The 23,808-nt window shown below is 52.8% G+C and overlaps 1 protein-coding gene across 6 annotated transcripts in view; it reads left to right on the top strand.

Annotated features, from left to right (window-relative positions):
• PHC2 (polyhomeotic homolog 2) overlaps positions 1-14,116 on the top strand; it is a 111,246-nt gene extending 97,130 nt beyond the window's left edge. For all 6 annotated transcript variants that reach the window (XM_021095847.1, XM_021095848.1, XM_013999141.2 and 3 more), the window contains 6 exons: positions 3,419-3,621; positions 5,331-5,460; positions 6,323-6,437; positions 7,518-7,659; positions 8,726-9,002; positions 12,675-14,116. In XM_021095847.1, the coding sequence (XP_020951506.1) occupies positions 3,419-3,621; positions 5,331-5,460; positions 6,323-6,437; positions 7,518-7,659; positions 8,726-9,002; positions 12,675-12,829 (1,022 nt within the window). In that variant the 3' untranslated portion in view covers positions 12,830-14,116. The remainder of the gene's footprint in view (positions 1-3,418; positions 3,622-5,330; positions 5,461-6,322; positions 6,438-7,517; positions 7,660-8,725; positions 9,003-12,674) is intronic.

Raw genomic sequence — 23,808 nt, 5'->3', positions numbered from 1 at the left:
ATAAATATCAGTGAAAAGCGGGAGGCGAGTGTGATCCCAGAATTGAGAGGAGGACGAATTAATTCCATAGAAGGATTATAGACTAAAACAGGGGAGTCACTCATTTCCTTCCATCTGTGCTCTCAGTGAGGAATGCAGTTGCATTCAAGAGAAACAAAACAAAGCAAAAATCTTACCAACTGGATCTCTCAAATCAATCCACTTGATACATTATGTTCGTATGGACTAAGTACCAGCTTTAAAAGACCTAAGGTGATGATGAACTCAGAGCATTTTAGGTAAGAAATAGTTGAAGGAGCAGAAGAAGTGGGGCCGGGAGGAGAGAACATATACTGGGGTCCTGAGTGACATCCTTCAGGACACCAGGAGTGCTTCTGGAGCCTTTCCCAGTGTGCTGGCACTGCACTGCTCTTCATTTCACTTAGTCCTCATGGTGACACCATAGGGTAGGTCTTAACTGTGGTCCTTATTTTATAGCTGGAGAAAGTGAGGCTCAGAGACAGATAGGACTGCCCCTAATGCACTTGAGGGATAGAGGCCAGTCTCTAAGCCTGTGTTTTTGCCCCTTATGTGAATATGATTAGAACCAGGATAAGCGGGCAGAAATTAACAGAAGATAGGTTTTTGGCTCATTGTAAGCAAGAACTTATTAATTAAAGTGCCCAAGGTGGGAGCAGACTCCTTCAGAGATAGTGAGTTCCTTTGTCACTCACAGTCTTCCAATGGATGCCAGCAGATCACTGGGTGGGGCTGTCATAGAGAAGGGCCCAGCGTTGGGAATCTTATGATTCTGTAATCTGTATTTAGAGAAACCAGGGAGTATTTTCCTAGGCTTTAATTAGATGGCCATCATCTAAAAATAGAATTTTAACTTACATAGCAAGCTTTCTACTTTAACAACGTGTATTTATAGCTTCAAATAAAATGTGGATTTCTCTTTGTGCATTTTGAAAATATTTTAAAATAAAAGCAGAGAAAATGCAATTATGTAAATACAGACTTAAGTATTTAAAATTTAAAAGCAAAGAAACATAATATGATTGATTGTGTAATTACCACTATCCTTCTTATACGTAGAATGTTAAGGAAAGGTTTTTTTTTCCAGTTCCCAAACCTTTACAATTTAGAAAGATTGATTGCAGAGTTCCCATTGTGGCTCAGCAGGGACATAGTGTCTGTGAGGATGCGGGTTCCATCCCTGGCCTCCATCAGTGGGTTAAGGATCCGGTGTTGCCACAAGCTGCAGTGTAGGTTGCAGACATGGCTCAGCTTCTGCATTGCTGTGGCTCTGGCATAGGCTGCAGCTGCAGCTCCAATTAGACCCCTAGCCTGGGAACCTCCATATGCCACAGGTGTGGGGGGTAAAAAGAAGAAAAAAATTCCAAGAGTTTTTTATCCCTATAGAAAAGTCAAAACTGTCAAAAAAATTTTTTCACAGTTTCCTTGTGGCACAGTGGGCTGAAGATCCAGCATTGTCATTGCAGTTCCTTGGGTCACTGCTGTGGTACAGGTTTCATCTCTGACCAGGAACTTCTGTATGTTGTGGGCATGGCCAAAAAGGAAAAGAAATTTCAAATGACTGTAAACACTGAAATCAATTTTTGTAACTTGCTGGTATGACTTTCGTTCTCTGCCCCCCCCCGATTAATTTTTTAATATTTTTTATTTTGAATTTAATTTTTATCTTTTTTCTTTTTATGGCCACACCTGCAGCATATGGAGGTTCAGGCCAGGGTTCAAATTGGAGCTACAGCTGCTGGCCTGTGCCACAGCCACGGCAACACCAGATCCAAGCTGCATCTGCAACCTACACTACAGCAATGATGGATCCTTAACCTACCAAGGGAGGCCAGGGATTGAATCCGCATCCTCAGAGAGACAAGGTCAGGTCCTTAACCTACTAAGCCACAATGCAAATACCCCCAAAAATTAGTTTTTAAAAAATCTCATTAATCACACCCCTTAGGTGACTCCTGCTTAGCTCTGAAATGTATTACAGTTAAATTATAGAGGTCTCAGTGCTAAAGCATATGTCATGGCCAACTCTTTTTTTTAATCCAAAAAAAAAGATTTATCTCAGTTTATTGCACACAAAAACTACTAGCAAGAAAATGAACCAATTATAAACATTTTATAAAATGAATTTATTTGTATTGCCCCATGCTATGTAACTAAGCATTGTGAATTCCTGTTCTGTGGTATGTATCTTAGATCTTTAACATGAGAGAAGAGCATCTTCATAAAAATTTCGTGCAAAAATTGCCTAACTAATAAATATACTGAAATCGTTTTTTAAATGTGTAACACTTATACACACCTTGGGTTAGGCTTACTGTCAGGAGCCTTGTTGCAGTAAAGAAATGGCTTTTTCTTTTTTTCTTTTTTAGGAAGTTCCAGGTGAAAGGCAGCCCCAGCTCACACAGTTGGTGGTAGAGAAGGGCCCTGGGCAGGGGTGGTGGGGGAGTTACCAAAATGAGGAGATAAAACTTGCTTATAAAACAGTGAAGCACCAAATGAGAGGTACTGTTTGAAGTGGGGAAGAGGAGGTCCCTGGTGGTGTGGGTGCCTAGAAGCACCTCATCACACTGTTTGAAGCGCCCTGGTAGGCCTCTCAGAGGAAAACTGGCAGGCCCACGGAGAGGAGAACTTAGGCGAGGCTGTCTGTAGGGGGAGGAATCTGGTTGGCTGGAACTCACTGGCTCTTGAGCTGAGAACTGAACGAACGAGTGGTTTGATTGGGAGCATAAGACCTGGAGAAGCAGCGTAGAAAACCTCCGCTCTGCCTGGTGGCTTCCTTGGTGGAGAAGTGGACACGCGCGTCTTAACGCAGTGAGCCCAGAAAATCAGTCTCCGCATAGGCAGCCGATGGAGTGGGGTTTCCTTGAGGTTCCATACTTTGACCTTTCCCAGCCTGCTTGGCATCTACCCCTTCCCTGAGGAACCTCGGAGAAGGTTCATTCAACCTCTCTCTCCCAGGCCCCATCACACCCCAAGCCTTATGCCTAGCTCAGCTTTTCATCCTGCTTTTAGATACCATGTTGAATATATTGTCTCTCTTGAGCGGCTGTTAACTTGTTTGTCCAGGTCAACATTGACCAAGGTCTTAACTCCTCAAAGACAGCATCCTTGCCTATTTAAAGTGTTGGAACTACTCCTAGCATAGTTGGGGAAATTAAGAAACACCGCTGGCCATCGAGCTGCATTGCTGCAGAGCAGACTGTAGTCACACTTGATGGTGTGTCTGTTGAAACTGCACCACTTTTGAACGAGTCCTTGAGGGAGGGAGGGGACTGCTGGTTTTGCCTTGCCATTTGGCTCCGGGAGGAAGCCGGGTGCTATGGAGTCCCTGCTGTCCTTCTGCTGGCCTGGACCTGGTGCTGACCTCCCCTGCTTGTGTTTTCCTGCTTCCCTTGTACAGAGACAGGGCAGGGCATTGTTCATGCACTGACCGACCTCAGCAGCCCCGGCATGACCTCAGGGAACGGAAACTCTGCCTCCAGCATCACCGGCACTGCCCCCCAGAATGGTGAGAATAAACCACCACAGGCCATTGTGAAACCCCAAATCCTGACGCATGTTATCGAAGGGTTTGTGATCCAGGAGGGGGCGGAGCCTTTCCCGGTACGGACTACTTCTTTTCCCCTCTTTTTTTTTTTTTTTTTTAAATAAGTATATTTTGGATGTGTCTTAGAATATTTTTACATTTCCATGTGAAATTTCTGAATATGTGAAAATTTTGCTCTTCCCTTGCTAACTTTCCCCCAAAGGAATATCAGAGCCTTTTTCTTTGTAGGATTGAGTGGCTCCCTAAGGTCCAGAAGGGATCAGTGACTAAGACTAGTTGGCAGGACCCTTGGTTAGAAGTTTCCACCCAGACTCAGCTGTGTCCCTGCCTGGTGAAGTGCAACCCCCTTGGTTGGAAGGGCGTTCACAATGGGGCATTTGGTGCAGGATGATGGACTTTGGGAGATGAGACCTCTTTCGGGTTTTAATGCCAAAACCCCCAAACGGCAACACCGTGGCCCGTTAGAGAGCAAAAGGCACATGTGTAGAGGAGACATCTCATGATCTATCTGAAAAGAAGACCACAGAACAGAGTTCGAGCCTGAAGCTTCTTTTCTGGGGACAGAGCCTTGAAAGCAGAGTGAAGGAGATTAAGGGGCCCTTCATCAGGTTTCCCCAGTTAGAGCATAAGGCCAGGGGCAGGTGGAGAAGAGGCAAGAGGACAGTTTCTCAGAGCACAGCGCCTGGAGCTGACGGCACACAGTGTGGATTGGGGAGGCAGGTGGCCTGCTCTGTGGGAGGGAGGAGCCCAGAGCCAGGCGCCCGCCACCCTCTCTCGTGAGAGAGGGAACCAGCTCTTGGAGACACAGCGTCTTCATGGGACGCCTTCTGTCTCTTGTGCATTCTTTAGATCCAGGAGTCGGCTGAATGGTCAGCCGAAGTCTCTAAGCTTGATTAACGGAGATGGGTGGGCTGCCCTTCCCAAATGCCAAGAGACAAAAATGCCAAGATAGATTCTTGTCCTCTTTCCCTCTGGAGGTTGGTCAAGGCCTGTGACAAAGTGGTAGAGGAATCCCGGAGCACCGTAGCTCTAAGTAGCTCTAGCCCTGTCACATCCGTTCCCTCATGGGACTGGGTCCTTGCCTTGGTCTCCCGGAGAAATACCAGAACCCAGCTGGTCTCACAGGGCGGGGGCAGAATGGCTAGTAATCCGGCCCCCAGGCTGCCTGACCAAAAGGCAGCAAAAGGAGTGAACCAGAGAGGGACTCAGCCAGTCCAAGGTCCTGGCATCACCAAAGGCCTTTGCCTTCCCGTGTGGCCCAGCGTCCGCGTTTTCCTCCTCTTTTCTGTGGCTGCCTGTCCCTCTGGCTCAGGTGGGGCAGCGGTAAGGGAGAGAGCAGTAAGACATCCAGAAAGGATGAGTCTCTGGCTCACGCACACTCACACACAGCCTCGGCTGTGTTCCTGCCCAGTGACATGGGAGCGCTAGGCCTGGCCCTTGTTCCAGTGGTGTGGGGAACCCGATCTCTGCCTCCACCTCTGCCTCTTAGACACTTGGGACAGGAGGTATTCTCCTGACCCCCCCCCCCCCCCAGCCATCCACTGGTCCTGGGTTGAAGCCATTTCCGTCCCCATATTTTAGTGGCCATTGGCATCTGGCCTCATAGACTAAACTGCGAAACAGGCCTTCAGCGTGGTGTGCTTTGGGGGGTGCGGGTGCAGAGGCCAGCATCTGTTCTGGGTGCTTTATACGTGTAATTTTGATGAGGCTGGTTAGCAAGGAAACCACCTGACCCTCATGGCCTCCATGTCACCTTGTCCTCTAGGTGGGACGCTCGTCCCTGCTGGTGGGGAATCTCAAGAAGAAGTATGCACAGGGGTTCTTGCCTGAGAAGCTTCCACAGCAGGACCATACCACCACCACTGACTCGGAGATGGAGGAGCCCTATCTGCAAGGTAGCGTCTCAGACTCTGGATGCTAGGGCTTCTGGCGGGGCGGAACAGGATGTTGGCGGGGCTTCAGCCACCTTTCTTGGTGTGTGCAGACGGGCTCAGAGCCAGGGAGAGTGTGAACATGTCAGTTGACCAGACGTTTCCCCCAGTGCCTGCTCAGCCTTGTCCCTAGAACATGAGCAAGAATCCCTGCCCCGGGGGGAACTGTTTATCCCCTGCCCCTCCTCCAGCCCTGGAATTCTATGAGTGGCTTTTCCTGTCTAAGTGCTGGTGAGTTGTAGGCCTGCAGGAGCAGCCCCAGGCAGCTCGTGTGCTTCCTCCACTGCCTCAGGAGCCTATCCTCCGGACGGGGGCCAGCTCGGAGGCACAGTGGTGGCCAGGCAAGGGCTGCACTTGCCACATGAGCCACTGACTCAAAGGAGGCGGGCGTGGTGCCTGCCTAGGCTACAGAACCCCCCGGGCTCTGTTAGCCAGGCTGGCAGCCAGCTCGATGCCTCACGGAGGGTGGGGTAGTTCCATACCAGCGGTGACAGCATCAGGTATTCCTCTGAGCCTCCTGCTGTCTTCCAAGGCCATAAACAGGGGTGCCAGTTCTTCCCCATCCATGTGTTGTCTCTAAAATGAAAAACTGTCACGTATCCGGGAGCCATCTTTGGACACCCTGGGCTACTTTCCAGGGGCAAAACCGTACCCCTTCCAAAAGCAGTGATGAAAGCAGCTTGGCATTCTCTGAGCTGCTGCCACTGCAGCTGGGCACGGCTCTGGGGCGTGGGGGACAGGCAGGACAGAGCAGAGAGGCCCCGGGTGGGGCTGTGGGCAGTCCTGTTGCTCCTTCTCCACACTTACCGATTTTCATGCTTGTCAGAATCCAAAGAGGAGGGTACTCCCCTCAAACTCAAGTGTGAGCTCTGTGGCCGGGTGGACTTTGCCTACAAATTCAAGCGTTCCAAGCGCTTCTGTTCCATGGCTTGTGCAAAAAGGTAAGCGCCCCAGCCCGCTGCGGGGCCCAGCCCCTTCCCTTTGCTCAGGGCTGCACCTTGATACCCAGCTCCCTGTTTCCTCCACCTGGAAGGTCACTCATGCGCCAGAGAACTCCCACAGGCAGATCAGAGCAAGCGGCTTGGAGTCCAAGGGAAAGAAGTGGCATTTCGCTTGGCTGGTCTCCTGTGTCCCCAGCACTGTCCTTGGCAGCTCCCCTTTCCTTAGGGTTTACCTAAGCCTCCCCCAGACGTTTTGCCCAGAGATGTTCCCTTTGTGAGCTTTCGCCCAGCCTAGAAGATAAAGGATTGCTGGGAACACCAGTGTTGTTTATTTGCAGGCTGCCGTGCACAGGCTCTCCTGGGGGCCGATATGCTTCATGCCATCTAAGCTTTAAAGTGTCACTGCGAGGCAGGTGCTGCTCTTGTGCTCTTCAGACACGTTAGGAAACTGAGGCTCAGCGGAGAAGTAACTATGCCTCAAGTCCTCAGGCTGGGGATTTAGACTTGCCTGACGCTGTGCCCTGGGTGGTCTTTGTGCCAAGGCAGAAGAGGCTGCAAGCTCCCCCAGGAGAACCCTCTAGGCCCCCAGGCAGAGATGCCCTGCAGACCAGCGAGAGTAAGGCTGTCCCCAGCCCTCCCCCCTCTGGCTGTGCCGGAGGTCCTCTTGGCACCTTTGTGATGCTTTGCCAAGCTCCTCTCCATCAGGACAGTGGACACTAGTTTCTAGGCACAGGTAACATGTAGAGTAGAGTACACAGTACCTGTGTGACACAAGCAGCCCTGAGTTCTCGCCATGACCCAAGTTGTTGTGGCAGCACTTGGCGTACATTAGCTCGTGTCATCGCCGACCAGTTAAAGAAAGAGGCGGGGTGGTCTCACCCCCAGCTCCAGACAGGGAAGCAGGCTCAGGGGTAGAGTGACTTGCCCCAATTCACATGGCCAGTAATAAGTGATGGGCTTAGGAGCAGAACGAGGAGACGGACTCCGATTTTGCCCACTGCCTTGGCTGCTCTTAACTCTTCCTGGGGCCCCTTTGCCCTGCGGCTGCCCTGACTCCCCTTGTTGCCCGGACTCTGGCAGGTACAACGTGGGATGCACCAAACGGGTGGGCCTTTTCCACTCGGACCGGAGCAAGTTGCAGAAGGCAGGAGCCACGACCCACAACCGCCGTCGGGCCAGCAAAACCAGTCTGCCAACACTTACCAAGGATACCAAGAAGCAGGTGAGAAGGCTGGCAGAGCCTGCAGCTCATTCTCTCGAGTTCTCATGACCTCCCGTCCTGACGGGAGCCAGACACTTCGGGAGTCAGTGCTCCATCGTGGTCTCATCTCTCGCCGGCCAGATCCAGCCTCCCCCTTGTCTCTCTATAGGTCCCTTTATTTAGACCTATGGATGCTTAACTTGCTCTTGTCCGTGACCTTGTCCCGACTTCACCCTTTTCTTCCAGTCTGCCTCCATCCTTGACTCCTGGGGCTGTGGTAGTGGGGCTCCCCCACCTGGCCCTGCAGAGAGACAGGCTCTCAGCTCCTGTCTTCGGTGGAGGGCTTAGGCGAGAAGGAGGCGGGCACCCCTTCCTGCCCCGCCTTGTTGCCTCGGAACATTAGAGCGCTGAGTCCCTGGAAGCCTCTGCCAGGAACATGGGCATTTGTTCATATGTTTTGGCACTGGCTTTATGCCAAAAACCTTGTTAGGCACTAAAGCTCTAAGCTGTACTAAAGGAGCTCACAGCGTAGTATTACGCCTCTGACCTTACGTGTATTTGCAGTTTACTGTTACTGTTTTGGTCATAAACACTCTTTAAGCATCTGATGAAAGTTGGGTGGGTTCCAAAGTGCACATGCACACCTTTTACATGCTCTTTCAGGGGATTCCCAGACCATCCCCCAAACCCATAGAGCCCTGCTTAAAAACCCCCTACCTGGGGAGTTCCCTGGTGGCTCAGCAGGTTAAGGATCCAGCATTGTCGCTGCTGTGGCATGGGTTTGATCCCTGGCCCCGTGCCACTAGCGCAGCCAAAAAAACCCCCCAAAACCCACATCTAGAAGAAAAAAAAACAGATATATAATCAGATTGTTGCAGTACAGTGCATTATATAGTCCAGTACCAGGAGTAACTCTGCTTAGGCTCAGCGAGGGGACATCACAGAAGATGCTTTTTGATCTAGGAATGCAGAGCTGCGTTGAGGCACACATAGTGTGGGAAAGGGAGACGCTAGCTGCCTTTGCCCACACTGTGCTTAGGGCGGTTTCTCCCCCGTCCTGAGGAAAACGGTTTCTCTCTGCTCTCAGCCAGCAGGCACTGTACCCCTTTCCGTCACTGCTGCCCTGCAGCTAACACACAGCCAGGAGGACTCCAGCCGTTGCTCAGATAACTCAAGCTACGAGGAACCCTTGTCACCCATCTCAGCCAGCTCGTCCACCTCCCGCCGGCGACAAGGCCAGCGGGACCTGGAGCTCCCGGACATGCACATGCGGGACCTCGTGGGCATGGGACACCACTTCCTGCCAAGTGAGCCCACCAAATGGAACGTGGAAGACGTCTATGAGTTCATCCGCTCCCTGCCAGGTAGGGCCCTTGGGGGTCCATGCCCGCCTGGAGCAGCTCGGGATGAGGGGGCCACTGGGAGGGATGAGGAAGTTCCGTGAGGGACTCGGGTTCGGAACCAGGGGTGCAGAGATGAGCGGGAAGAGGTGCCTGCCTGTAAGAGCTCGAATTCTAGTACAGACAGACTCTAAATACTATTCTGGGGCTGTAATTGACATATTTACAGGCCCAGGTAGGAGCCTGCATGGAGGATGATGCTGTGACCAAACCTGTGTGTCTCCGGGGCGGGTTGGGAGGGGCGTCAGGCGGGAGCCCAGGAGATCTGTCAAGGAGAACATCAAGTGAAGGAAACATCACCTGAATGTCAGCAGGCACACAGGCCTGTGCCCGATGGAGGGCTTGCCTCAGGAATACCCTGAGTAGAGACAGGAAGACATGCATGCATGTGAGGTGGCTGGTGGCTGCGTGTAACCCGGCCGTGCAGTGTGGGACAGCTCGAGGGCTGGATCTAGGGACAAACCTCACATCTGCACACCTGCTTTCAGTGAGTCCCCAGAGCTTCTCTACCGTTTTCTTCTGCCAGTCTCACCAGTCGCTGAACAGGTCAGGTATTGATGGCGACCACAGGAGACCGAAGTGGGGTGTAGTCATCAAGCACAGACTTGCGGGAGTTCCCATCGTGGCTCAGAGGAAACTAATCCAGCTAGTATCCCTGAGGATGTGGGTTTGACCCTTGGCCTCACTCAGTGGGTTAAGGATCCAGCATTGCTGTGAGCTGTGGGGTAGGTTGCAGATATGGTTCAGATCCTGCATTGCTGTAGGCTGGTAGCTGCAGCTCCAATTCGACCCCTAGACTGGGAACCTCCATATATCTCAGGTGCAGCCCTAAAAAAGCAAAAAAAAAAAAAAGAAAGAAAGAAAAGAGTAGACTTCCTGCTTACACAGACCCTGGCTCTGCCACTTAACCCAGGGTAGTGGTTATCTCTTGCTTCATCCCCCAAATTTGATAGTGCACAGGTACTGTGGGTAAGAAATTCGGGAGTGGTTCAGCCGGCCGTTCTGCCTCAGAGACGCTTTCGAGGCTGTGATGAAAATGTCCGCCAAGACTCAGGCCGTCTGAAAACTCAACCGGGGCTGTGTGATCCTCTGCCAAGGAGCCCCACTCACGTGATTCCCAAGGAGGGTGTGGCTGTTGCAAGAGGCCTCAGTTCCTCTCCACGTGGGTCGTTTCTGAACCAGCTCCTGCTTGAGTGTTCTTACAGCAGCCACTTGTGCCCACAAGGGGTGATCCAAGAGAGCAAGGTGGAAGCCACCGCTGTGCCCATTATGATCTAGCCTCAGCAGTCACATGTTGTCACATCAGCCATAGCTTATTGATCACACAGGACAACCTCATTCATTGTGAGGGACTCGTGAAGGCATGAAAGGGAAGCAGGGATGATTGGGAGCTGTTCGGAGGCTGGTTACCTCGTTCACCCCGATGATTCATGTTCCTCCCTCCTGCAGAACACCCTCACCCCTACCCAAGGCCCCGCGAGTCTCATCCCATTACAGCAGTGGTTTGAGGTCCAGCATCTTGGCACCTAACTCAGGTTCAAGCACAGATGAGGCTCCCTGGGCCCAGATCCTCACGTGTGATTCCTCTCAATCCAAAGACCTGAGGACAAGGAACAGGTTATCCATGTCCTGCCACAAACCCAGGATCTGGTGGGACAGGCACAGGCTAACCACTTAGACATGCCCATTCAGGATGCCCCATTCAAGAAGGGGCTACACACGAAGTTCCTGTTGTGACTCAGTGGGTTCAGAACCCGACTAGTATCCATGAGGACGTGGGTTTGCTCCCTGGTTTGCTCAGTGGATTGGGGATCTGGCATTGCCGCAAAGCCAGATGTGTTGCCCAGACGCGGCTCAGATCCCACGTTGCTGTGGCTGCAGTGTAGGCCTGTAGCTGCAGCTCTGATTCCACCCCTAGCCAGGGAACCTCCCTATGCCACAGGCAGGGCCCTAAAAAGATAAAACATTTTAAAAATAAATTAAAAAAAAAAAAAAAAAAGGGACGACATGGGAGGTTGCAGGAGTCTCTGATCCATATCAGGGCACCTGCTGGCATTTCCTTGATAGGACTCAAAGCCTGCAGTGATTCTCTTTCCCTCCGAGTCACCTTTTCTCTCCTGTGAAAAGCAGCCTGTTTTCAGTGGGGTTGTTTTCTCAGCCTACTTCTTGCTGCCTTTCTTTTGTATTACCTTCTGACCCTTTCAGTCCAAGTGAGCAGTGTTTCTTCCAGATGGTTCTCTTAAAGTCTTTGTGGGCTTTTTATGAATCCAGTTCGGGTCCGGTCCATTAGACAAAACCCATATGCAAAAAGGTCCCCAAGCCCTTCCCTACACTAGGCTTCTCCTGAAGCTGAGGCAGTGCCCTTAACGATCTTAGAAGCAGGCTGTTGCATGGAAAGGCTCTGTGAGGCACACCCATCAGGTCCTGCGAGAGCCTTCTGATGCAACAGATCTCTGAAGCTGCAGCTTCAGGCTCTCTGAGGTTACAATAAAAGATGTAAGTCACCCCCTGAGTTTCAGCTTTAGACCGTGCTTTCTTGACTGTCCTGGATTGGGCTTTGCCTAGAAACCATTTCTTAGTTTTAGCATCATTCACCTCCTGGAGAGGCTGGGGATTTTCCAAACCAGCCCATCCAAGCTCCTTCCTGTTACATAGCGTTCCTCCACCTCGTCCTCACATTTTTCTGCAGTAGGAAGCCAGGCAGGACCTGCAGCGTTCTGAGGCCTCCTAGCTAGGGCACTCGGCACACGGGGTGGCTTGGCTTCGCAGATTACCACCAGCAACAGTGCTACTAAATTTTCTATTTCATAGCAAGGATCAAGTTCCATCCAGTTTCCAGTAATGGTTTCCTTGCTTTCCCTTAAGCCTCCCCAGCCGTGTCCTCAAAGGCCATCAGCCTTCTACTCAGTTTCTCACAGCACCTTGAACGTTCCCTGACACTCTCCTCCAAGTCCTTCCAGCTCCAAGGCCACACCCCCGACTGTGCACTGTTAGGGCATGGTTACAGCACCCCCCCCAAGACCCCCCCTCCAAGCCAGATGCCAGACTCTGCAGGGGTTACCTGCTGCTGTGAAGCAGGGTAGCCAAGCCTCGTGGCCAAATAAATAATCCCTTCTCATCTGGAGCGCTGGGGGTTAGACTGTGAAGGGGCTTAGCTGGGCAGTTCTGGCTCGGAGTCTTACCAGGCCTCAGTCAGATGGCAACAAGAGCTGCAGTTCCCTGACGGCGGGGAGCTGCACCCCCTCCAAGGTGCCCCCTCGGGCAGCCGCTGGCTGAGAGCAGAGGTCCCAGTTCCTCCCCAGGCAGGCCTCCCCTGAGGGCTGCTTGAGTGTCCTCACGACACGGTGGTGGCTTACTCCAGAGACCAAGGGGAAGCTGCTGTGCCCTTCGAGATCTAGCCTCCACGACACCATATGACTCTCCCAGGGTCAGCCCGGTTCACTGAGGGGGCATGAAGGAGCACCCACGTGAAGAAGGGGCACGGCCTCCTTGCGAGGCACTCAGCCTCTCTTGAGCTGAAACAACAGCAACACCTTCCCGGGGGTGTGGTCGTGAGGATCAGGTGAGAGGATGCGTCTGAAGGGCAGTGACTGCCCATCGCTCTCATTGACACGGTCTTTGGTGGCCTCTCCTCAGGCTGCCAGGAGATAGCAGAGGAATTCCGCGCCCAGGAGATCGACGGGCAAGCTCTGCTGCTGCTCAAGGAGGACCACCTGATGAGTGCCATGAATATCAAGCTGGGGCCCGCCCTCAAGATCTACGCGCGCATCAGCATGCTCAAGGACTCCTAGGGCTGGCCGCGCCAGTGGCGGGCAGGCCGGGGCTCCTCCTCCCGACTGAGCAGAGCCAGCTTTGGACACTCCTGGGGGCCCAGAAACAGGGCCGGTCGAGGGAAGGGGCCCTCCCCGTGGGGCATGGCTGGGGAGGAGGTCTCAGCACCTCCTCGATGGCTCTCAGGGGCCTTTCTTTCCGTGGGAGGGGCAGAGAGGTAGGCGGCGTAGCAGATGGGGCTTTATGCTTGTAAATACTGATAGCACTGGCTTCCTCCGAAGTCCCACTACTCTAGCCCCGCTCTCTTCCCCTCCCTCCGTCCCCCATTTTCCAGGGGGCTTATGGTCAGGGCTCCCAACCTGAGTTGGGTCACTTCCAAGGGCAGGCCGGGATCAAAGGCCTCGGAAGCCCTTGCCTGCCTTCCTCCCACTTTTTTCTCCAGGCCTGGCTAACTCTTCCGTTGCCAGCTTCTCCCACTTCAGCCTGTTTCTCAAGCAGCCAGAAGGGTTCTCCCCCTTCACCCTCTGCAGGTGGAGAGAGAGAAGCTGGGCCCAGTTTGGCCACGCCTGCTGGCACAGACGCCTTAACGCTGTGTGTGTGACTGTGTAACTGTGTGGGAGCCTGGACTGACAGACAGGCCGAGAGCCACCCTCTGGCATCTCCAGGTGTTTTGTAGCAAACAGCCACTTAGTGCTTTGTCCTGGACTCCACTCAGCCTCAGGATGGGGAATAGGAAAGACGGGCAGCCTCAGTGCAGAGAGGCGAGATCAGAAAGCCACGGGGTCAGGAGGGTTTCCTCTCCGGAGGTCGAGGTCTCTCCGGAGCCCCTTCCCTGCACTGTGACGTCCCCTGACTGCCCTGCTGTATCACAGACGGCATTAAGGAAGCTGCTAGTGGGCCGGGCCGAGCCGAGCCTCCTTGTCCGCCTGCCCGCCCGCCTCGGGAGCCCAGTGGGGGGGCCCATCGAAGGCCCGAGGGCAGAAGTGCTGGAGTGACCGCTGAGGTGAAGAAGGCAGCCTTCGGCCTCCACTCGCACACTTCTTTGCCTCTGGAACTTGCTGGCAGCAGTGTGAGCTGTCGTGGAGGAGGAGGTGGGGCAGGAAGGGCGAGGGCCTGCCTCTGACTTGCCCTGTCCTCTGCAGGCTCCTGGGGAGAGTGGGGCTCTCCTCGAGGGAGGGAAGGGGGAGGCTGGGCCCCCTTCTCAGCTTGTTCTATTCCCCCACTCACACCCCCAGGCAGGGTTGGAAATGAAGGACTTTTTTAACCTTTTGTTTTTGTTTTTTAAAAATAAATCCATAAAATCTGTTCTTTCTGTGCCTTTCTCCCCTGGGGATGCCTCTCTCTGGTCCTCAGTGGCTGCTCTTCACCTGTAAGGAGCGGGGTGGGTACAAAGGGGACCACCACCCTAACCGGACAGCACATGCTCCGTGCTTGGCCGGCCGGGTCATTGGCAGGTGCCCTTAGCCCCAGTTCACGCGAGAAAAACAGATACCGCCTCTGCTCTTCACATGGGTGTCCCTTGGAGTGGGAGGGCCCTACTCCAAGCCTTCAACCCTGAGCCCCCCTTGCCCACCACTGCCCCTGGGGAGACGTGACGCTGTTGGGCCAGGGATGTCTGGCACACGTGGGGCCGAACCCAGACCCTTCCCTCCGCCAGCAGACACCTTTGGTTGGTGGAGCTCCATGTCCAGAATTGCCCTTATGATGGCTTCAGTTCCGGCGACACCTGCTGAGCAATTTCTTTGGATGCTGGAATAGCAAACTGGAGAGTCTCTGCCTCAGGGAGGTAACTCCTAAGCCTCAAATGGAGATGGGCCTTCCAGGCGCAGGCCGCTAGGGCACTCAGTCTCTAACAGTGGGGCCCGGGGAGAACAGCAGGGGATTTGTGAGCCAGGACCCATGTCTTGATAACTCCTCTCCGGAAAGCCTATAGAAATGTAACGAATACCTGGAGGAAGAGGAGACGCTAGTTAGTGGAAGACCCAGAGCATGGAGCCAGGACCTGAAAGCCGGGTGTTCCAGGAGGTAGAGAATGGCTAGCAGGAGGGCCAGCCTGGGACCCTGGGCACAAAGAACCTTAGAACTTCGGGGAGGGGCCTAGTGGAGAGGGGGCCCCGGGAGCACCCTACAGCTCAGTGAGTCCATACTGGACCTCAGCTTTCCCTCAACAAAGCCAGGCCCACCCTGAGTTTGTTCTTACATGTGTGGTGGAGCAGGGAGGCAAAACGGAAAGAGGATGTCGTGGATTTGAGGGACTGACTTAGGTAAGTATTGGTGCTATTTCTCTGCTCTGGGTGAAGGGCCCCAGTTTGAACAGTGCTTCCTTCAACACATGTTTGCTCCTGATGTTTACACAGAGTATTGCAAAAGTTTTTTGATCATGACCAACAGTTTAAAGGGTTTCCCACTCTCGGGAGTTCCCGTTGTGGCTCAGCAGTAACAAACCCAACTAGAATCCATGAGGACACAGGTTCGATCCTTGCCCTCGCTCAGTGGGTTAAGGATCCGGTGCTGCCATGAGCTGTGGTGTAGGTCGCAGACGTGGCTCTGATCCCGTGTTGCTGTGGCTGTGGTGTAGCCCTGCAGCTGTAGCTCCGATTCGACCCCTAGCCTGAGAACTTACATATGCAATGAGTGTGGCCCTAAACAAAAAAAAGAAAAAAGTTTCCTACCCTGCATACATACTTAACTATATATAACTGAAACAAAAATATCACAATACTATACTGATGTACAATCCATTCTGATATTTTCTTTTCAATTCCTTCCCTGTTCATACGTATACATTTCGGTCATAATCCATGAGATTAATTTCATGGCCCTCTGATCGATCATAACCTGTACTTGAAAAAGCCCTGCTTGGTGTCACCTTGCCAGAACTTTTCCGTAACACTATTTTATGCAACTGTTACCCTGTCCGGGATGACTGGTGTAAATACCCTCTTTTACCGAAAAGGTCACAGGCTCCTTGAGATGCGCTGTCCAAGTTCACAATCAGGTGACCATTGCCCTGAGATCCAGCTGAAGCTCTGGGCAGAGCCGGATTCTCCCCGGGTGACAAACGCCACAGCCCTTCCGGAGGACCAGGACACTGAAGAGGGGCAGTGGGAGGAAGAGCAGTCCGTACAAAATGCCTCAGATCCACCCTCTTCCAGGTGATTGGTCCCAGGGGGTTCCCAGCCCCCACCCCATTCTGGGGCCAGCTTCTCCCGGCAGGACCGCCCCCAAACCAGGCCCTCTGGAGCAGTTCTTCCCTGCTTGCTCCAGTGGGTGTGGCTTCTGACAGATGGCCTGGAACTGCTTTGTCCCAGTCACCCAGAAAGGGTCCCTGGCTCTGAGCTGAGAAGATTCTTGGCAGGCTCTCCCACTAGCTTCTTGACATGGCTCTCCAGGAAGGAATCAGGTGAGCGGAGACACTGCCGGTGTCAGGGGAAGAGGGGATGGGACAGCTGACCTGAGAGAAGTCCAGCCTGGTGGCCAGAACTGTCAAGGAGGAGACACCAAGGCTGGCCTGCTGAGAACCAGCTGAGCCACAGAGGTCTTGGGAGAAGGTGACGGGGGGACATCGCCCATCCATGGGAGGCTGGTGGGGTGGGTTAAGACCGCATCCTGGGAGGACTTGCAGCCTGTGAAGAGTTCGGCAAGACCTCTTGCTGCCTTGAACTCTGAGCCCCCTTGGTTACCCAGAGATCAGAAACTTTGGGCTGCATCTTCCCCTGGAACTGAGCGCTCTCTGTCCCACAGGGGGTCACTGTCCAAGGCTGCAGACTTGTTCCCATTTAGGAACGAATGACTGGTCTTTAACCCCTTCCTGAAAGTGAGGAGGATACAGGAGCAAGGTGTGAGGTGGGCTTGAGAAGGGACCACCTTCTGCAGGGGGAAGCAGGGTGAAAGGGGGATCCTTTTGAAAACTTCTGAGCAACGGGAGTTCCTGTTGTGGCTCAGTGGTAACGAATCCAACTAGTATCCATGAGGACGAAGGTTCGATCTCTGGCCTTGCTCGGTGGGTTAAGGATCCAGTGTTGCCATGAGCTGTGGTATAAGCCAGCTGCTGCAGCTCTGATTTAACCCCTAGCCTGGGAACTTCCATATGCCACAGGGCAGCCCTAAAAAGACAAAAAAAAAAAAAAAAAAAAAAAAAAAAAAGGCAGGTAAAAAAAGAGAAAAAAGAAAATATCTGAGCAAAGAACATGGAGGAATGGATCCGGCAGGGGCCTCTATGGACCAGGGGCTCCCAGGCCGGGGCATGGGAGGGGGCAGCAGGAGCTGGCAGGTGCCTGTCACAGGCCGGGGTGTCAGCACGCTTCCAGAACTGACAGTTTGAGCGCCCCCCGGGCCGCATAGGGCGGCTCTGCCCGGCTGCCCTGATGGGGAGGGGCTGGCTAAGAGGGTTGGGATGGCAGCAAGGGCAGAGGAGGCTCCACTGCAGCCTTTTCCTGCCCTGGCACTTCCCATCATGCACTTCCAGGGGCAGTCTTGCTTCCAGGAGCCAGAGAGGCCCAGCTGCAGCCAGCCCTGCAGCTCGACGTGGAGCTGGGTGAAGAGTGAGGGGACAGGCTTCTCGTAGAAGGGACAGTGACTAGCGGGGAACACGAGGTGTCTTGAGAGGAGCCAAGCCTGTGGGGAATAATAACAGGGCAGGGCCCTGGGGGGATGAGCCTCAGGGTCGAGGTGGGCTGGGTCATAGGAGCCCCAAATGCCATCCTCTGACCTGGGAGTCAGACAGACCTGAGTTCAAACTAAAGCTCCACCTTTGCCAGCTGTGTGACCCTAAGCAAGAGAGTTAACTTTTCTGAGCCTCAGTTTCCTCATTTGTAAGGTGGCAGTGATCATACCATCTCCTTCAAGGGGTTGTGTCAGACTTCACTGAGATGGGGGCATAAAGCATAAAGAGTGCAGACTTAACCCTGAAAAAAAATGCAGTTTTAAGCAAAATGTAACCGTTTGGGAAAGAGACGGAAGACAAGGCAGTCACTCATTTGCTGAACACCTAATTACTAATACCACCAACTAGGAGTCGCTCTCTGGGATCTGGCGCCAAGAGCACAAAGTCTAATAAAACTGGAAACTCACAGCCTGGCAGGGCCGACAGATGGTTCCAGAGTGGAATCTGCAAGTGCTTGAGCAGAGGCGGGCACCAGCACAGAGGCGCACTGAGGGAGTGGGTGCCGGGAGGCCAGGAAGGCTTCACAAAGGAAGGAACTGGAGTTGAGGCGGGGGTACGAGCTCAGTGGTGGCTGATGGGAAACGAGCCATCAGGGCGAAGACCCAGAGCTGGGAGGACATGGGGTCGTGGCAAGTGTAGGAACCTTCGTAGATGGAGTCGGAGAGGCGAGCTGGCAGACGCAGGAATCGGATGAGGAACCCTGAGGCCTGAGCAGCTCGGTGAGGGTGGGGAGGAAGGAGCTCCCTGAGGGGAGCAACAGAAGCCACAGAACTTGGGACCGAACCCCCATGGGAGGAGGGAGACAGGGTCCCACCTGAGTCATCGGGACCAGTCACACAGGAGGAGGAAGAGATGAAAGGAAACACAAAGTCCAACTTGAGCCCCAAATGTGAGGAGTCTGTGGGACAACCAGGGGGACAGCCGGGCGGGAGCGCAGAGCTGGGAGCGTTGGGCTGGACACCAAGACAAGGGACCCGGGCAAGAAAGATGCGCATGCGCAGGTGCCCAGAAGGCGGGGCTGGGGTGGGAGGCAGTCGAGAGGGCAAGAGTGACGCCAAGGAGGCCAGCAGGGCCGGGAGGGACGGAGCTTTCCGGATCAGAGTCCAGGGTACCGAAGATATTCTAACAGTGGTGAGATGTCATTGAAAGATCTTGGAGTCACGGGCGGGGGTGGGGGGAACGTGTTCTATTTTGTGGGGTTTTTTTGTTGGTTTGTTTGTTTTTGTCTTTTTAGGGCCATGCCTGCGGCATATGGTGCTTCCCAGGCTAGGGGTCCAATCGGAGCTGTAGCCGCCGGCCAACACCAGAGCCACAGCAACGGAGGATCCCAGCCACGTCCGCGACCTACACCACAGCTCACAGGAATGCTGGATCCTTAACCCACTGAGCGAGGCCAGGGATGGAACCCACATCCTCATGGATACTAGTCGCGTTTGTTACCACTGAGCCAGCACGGGAACTCCTGGCTTGTATTTTTGAAAACTCGTTTTGGAGAATGAGTTGTTGGAGGACAGGAGTAGAAGCAGGGAGGCTGGGCAGGGGGCCGTGGAATTTAGCAAGGTGACGTCCAGTGAAAGAGGCGATGGCCCAGAGTGGACCGGGGGAGGTGAAGGCTGGACGATGTATGGGGGTCCACAGGGTTTGCCAGCAGACTGTGCAGGGGAGGGAGCAGGAAGAACTCGGGTGGCCTCCCAGACCTTCAGTTTGAGGGACGGGTTAAGCCATCTGGATGTCATTTACCAAGATGGAGCTGACCTGCGTGGGGAGCAGGTTTCTGAAGAAAATGGAGAGTTCCTTTCTGGCCACACAAGTTTGAGATGCTTGTGAGACATGGAAGTGGTGAGATCAGGTGGCATCAACGCCGGGCGCTGTCCTCTGTCACTGCACCCACCATGCTCGATTAGTCCCACACCAAGCTCCAGACCATGATTTGGCCCCCAGTTCCAGGAGGGAAGTCTGACGGAGGGTGTGGTATAATAAGGCTCCTGGCAGAGAACTCCTAAAACCCTTGGAATTTCCTGAGTGATGAGAGTGTGTTCTGTTATTCATAATGAGACCCTAGCACAGCTGCATTTATGCCACGAGGTTGCTTAGGGCAGGGCCCCAGGATGGGGCTGAGCATCAGAAAGACCTAGTGATTAGAGGCTTAAAACTTTCAGTGCCACCTCGACGCCCCTGCCCAGGAGGGAAGGGGCTGCTGAACACTGGGTTATAAAAACTTTTGAGGAGTTCCTGTCGTGGCTCAGCGGTGAACAAACCCAACTAGGACCCATGAGGTTGTAGGTTCAATCCCTGGCCTTTCTCAATGGGTTAAGGATCTGGTGTTGCCATGAGCTGTTGTGTAGGTCGCAGATGCGGCTTGGATCCTGCATTGCTGTGGCTGTGGCTGTGGCCGGCGGCTACAGCTCCGATTCGACCCCTAGCCTGGGAACCTCCATATGCCGTGAGCGCGGCCCTAGAAAAGACGAAAGACAAAAACAAAAAAAACAAACAAAAAAACCCAAACTTTTGAACAGGAGTTTCTGCTGTGGCGCAGTGGTTAATGATCCGCTTGTCTCTCTGGAGGCACCAGTTAGATCCCCAGCCTAGTGCAGTGGGTCCAGCATTGCCACAGCTGTGGCGTAGGTCGAAGTTCTGGCTCCAGTTTGATCCCTGGAACTTCCATATGCCATGGGGGTGGCCAAAAAAGAAACAAACAAACAAAAAAAAACCTCTCGAACACAGTGTTCAAAGTTTCCAGCTGGGAACACATCCATATGTTGGGAGGATCATGCACCCCAACTCCCTGGGAACTTTCTGGGCCTCACCCCTGTACCTCTTCATCTGGATGTTCATTTGTATCCTTTGCAATAAGCCAGTAACAGTAAGGAAAGGGCCTTCCTGAGTTCTGTGAGCCTTTCTAGCAAATTATTAAACCTGAGGAGGGGGTTGTGGGAACCCCTGATGTATCGCCCATCAGAAGTATGGGTGGCCTGGGCTTTGCAATGTCATCTGAAGTGAGGGTGCTTTTATGGGACTGAGCCCTTTAACCTGTCGGATCTGATACTGACTCCAGGTGGTTGGTGTCAGGATGGAACTGAATTTTTGGACATGCACTTGACACTGGAGAACCGAATTGGTTGGTGTTGGAAAACATGAGGGGAATGTGACCAAAACATAAGGGGGGCTGGTAAGAGATGAGCGTGAAGAAAAGACCTCATTTTCGTTTATTAGATAACAAAAGTAACACGTGCTCACTGTGGAGTCCACTGCTATGAAGTTCATCAAGAAAAAAGTTGAAATCAGAGTTCCCGTCGTGGCTCAGCGGAAATGAACCCAACTAGTACCCTTGAGGATGAGGGTTCGATCCCTGGCCTTGCTCAGTGGGCTAAGGATCTGGTGTTGCCATGAGCTGTGGCGTAGGCCAGCAGCTGCAGCTCCTATTCAACGCCTAGCCTGGGAACTTCCATATGCTGTGGGTTCGGTCCTACAAAGCAAAAAAAAAAAAAAAAAATTTAAAGTCCCCCTGCCCCTTCCTCCAGCTACCCACGGTGACACATCTCTGTTTCTAGAGGTGGAAAAGTTGGGTCCAATGTAAGTATTTAAAATGTAACAGGGCGTTTCCGTCGTGGCGCAGTGGTTAACGAATCCGACTAGGAACCATGAGGTTGCGGGTTCGATCCCTGCCCTTGCTCAGTGGGTTGACAATCCGGCGTTGCCGTGAGCTGTGGTGTAGGTTGCAGACGCGGCTCGGATCCCGCGTTGCTGTGGCTCTGGCGTAGGCAGGTGGCTACAGCTCTGATTCAACCCCTAGCCTGGGAACCTCCATATGCCGCGGGAGCGGCCCAAGAAATAGCAACAATAACAACAACAACAACAACAAAATAAATAAATAAAATGTAACAGGAGTTCCTGTCGTGGCTCAGTGGTTAACGAACCCAACTAGGATCCATGAGGATGCGGTTCAATCCCTGGCCTCGCTCAGTGGGTTAACGATCTGGCGTTGCTGTGGGCTAGGCCGGTGGCTGTAGCTCTGATTTGACCTCTAGCCTGGGAATCTCTATATGCCGGGGCCCTAAAAAGCAATAATAATAATAATAACAAATAAATAAAAATAAATAAAATGTAACAGCTGAGGAGCCAGGTTTTCAGGTTCCTCAGGCAGGGCTGAGAGATGTGGACTTTATCTTGCAGTCTACTAAGAAGGCTTAAAACGAATTTTTTTTTCCCTAAATGACTGTATTTTTCCTTCATTAAGAAAGCAGTGAAAGCGCATTACAAACAACTGGGGGTGGGGGAGGGAATAAAGGGAAAAACTCCTCCCACAACTTATTACACTGACACTTAAGTGTTTCCTTTTGGTTTTATTTTCTGGTGCATGTTTCATTGCTAGCTTGTAATCACAGTACCCACCAATTTTAGATCCTGCGTTTTTTCACTTAAAGTTCTTACGTACGCATTCTTCCACGTGGCTGCAGTCTTCATAAAAAGTTTATTTTAGCGGGTCCCTTCCGCTGGACACTGGAGTCTTTTTCAGTTGTACGGGAGCAGCCTACACAATGCTGCTCTGTGGGTGCCTTCCAGCCCGCGTGCAACCAAGGCCACGTCTCCCTGTATAAAAGAAACACACACATCTTCATCCTCCATCAATCCCAACCCCTCAGCCCCTCCAGTTAACTATCCTCTGTCCTTTTACAGCCAAACTTCTGGAAAGAGCCACCCAGCCCTCTGCCCGGCTCCTTCCTTCTCTGCTCGCTGAGTCCCCTGCCTGTCCCCATCTGTGCCCTCAGTGCCTGAGCCCTGGCTCTCCTCCCTCTGCTCTCTCCTGCTCCCATGCCATCCTTGCCCTCCTGGTGAATCCCAGAACCCTCTCCTGAGCCTGCCTGCCTTCTGGGCTCCAGCCGCTCACCCCCAACCAGACAGTCAGGCCTCTTCCCCTTTCCCGGTCCCCCAGCCCTGTCCCTCTCATCAATGGCCAAGTCCTGCCCATCCCACCTCCTTGCCAGCCCCTCATCACCTACTTGTCCCCAACCCACTGCCAACACTGACCTGTCTTCCTGTGCTCCCTGCCCCCCACCGCACATCCAAGCACAAGTGTTCAGCTGGGGTATTTTTTAAATAAAATCTGACTGCATCACTCCCTGGGCAAAGGATCTTTCAGGACTCCCTGTGGCCTTCAAGATGAAGTCCAAATCCCTTGGCCTGGCACACAGGCTCTGGGTGACCTGGCCCTGGCTCCTCTCCAGCCTCCACTCTCACCACTCCTCATCCATACTCTATACCCCACCCCTGCGGGGGCCCTGCAGCTCCACGTATTTCCTGAGCTCTCTCCCTTCCTCACTTTTACACACTGTTGCTTCTTTTTCATGGACATCCCTTCCCCTCCACTGCTTTCTTTGCTTGGATAATTTCTAATTCTTCAGATCCTAGCTTAGAGGTCACCCCCTCCAGGAAGACTTCCTGACTCTTCCCTCATCTGTTAAGGCTCAGATGCCACTTATATTTGCCCTTAGTGGCATCTTGTATTTACACTAATCACAGCCTTCACTGCCCTGTGTTCCATTTCATCTGTTTGCAATCTGTCATCTGACCCCACCCCCCTCTCCTTCTGGTTCCCACATCTGCCTGACCCCACTCCATGAAAACAAGCTCTGTGTCCTGCTCACCTCTGAAATCCTCGACCTAGCACAGTGCGTGATTCTGAGCTTGTGACCGATAAGTGTAGGTTGAATGCACGAATGAGCAGACTTGTGATCATCTTGATGCATAAACTTTTTACGAGTCAATGATTTTTTTTGTTTGTTTGTTTTTTTGCCATTTTTCGGGCTGCTCTCCTGGCATATGGAGGTTCCCAGGCTAGGGGTCGAATCGGAGCTATAGCCACCAGCCTACACCAGAGCCACAGCAACGCAGGATCCGAGCCGTGTCTGCGACCTACACCACAGCTCACGGCAACGCCGGATCCTTAACCCACTGAGCAAGGCCAGGGATCAAACCCACAACCTCATGGTTCCTAGTCGGATTCGTTAACCACTGAGCCACGGCAGGAACTCCTGACTATCTCCTTTGAACAGATTCTCAAAAGTTTCCCTGACTGGATTAAAGGGGATGACTATTGAAAGCTTCCATTCCCTTAGCTAAGTAGCTTTCCAAAAAAGCTGTAGCAATTTACATCCCACCAGCAGGTGCAAGAGCTCACTGTATTTTCAGAGCGTGGCTATTTTCATTTCTTTCTTTTTTAAAAGTGCTCATTTTATAGGCAAAACATCCCACCTAGTTCAGATTTGTAAGTCTTTAATTACTGGTGAGGGAGAACATTTTTCCATATGTTTGCCTACTAAATGCTTTTCCCCT

Source organism: Sus scrofa, chromosome 6 (assembly GCF_000003025.6).
Source record: "Sus scrofa isolate TJ Tabasco breed Duroc chromosome 6, Sscrofa11.1, whole genome shotgun sequence".
Taxonomy (NCBI): domain Eukaryota; kingdom Metazoa; phylum Chordata; class Mammalia; order Artiodactyla; family Suidae; genus Sus; species Sus scrofa.
This window is presented reverse-complemented; position numbering and strand designations above follow the sequence as displayed.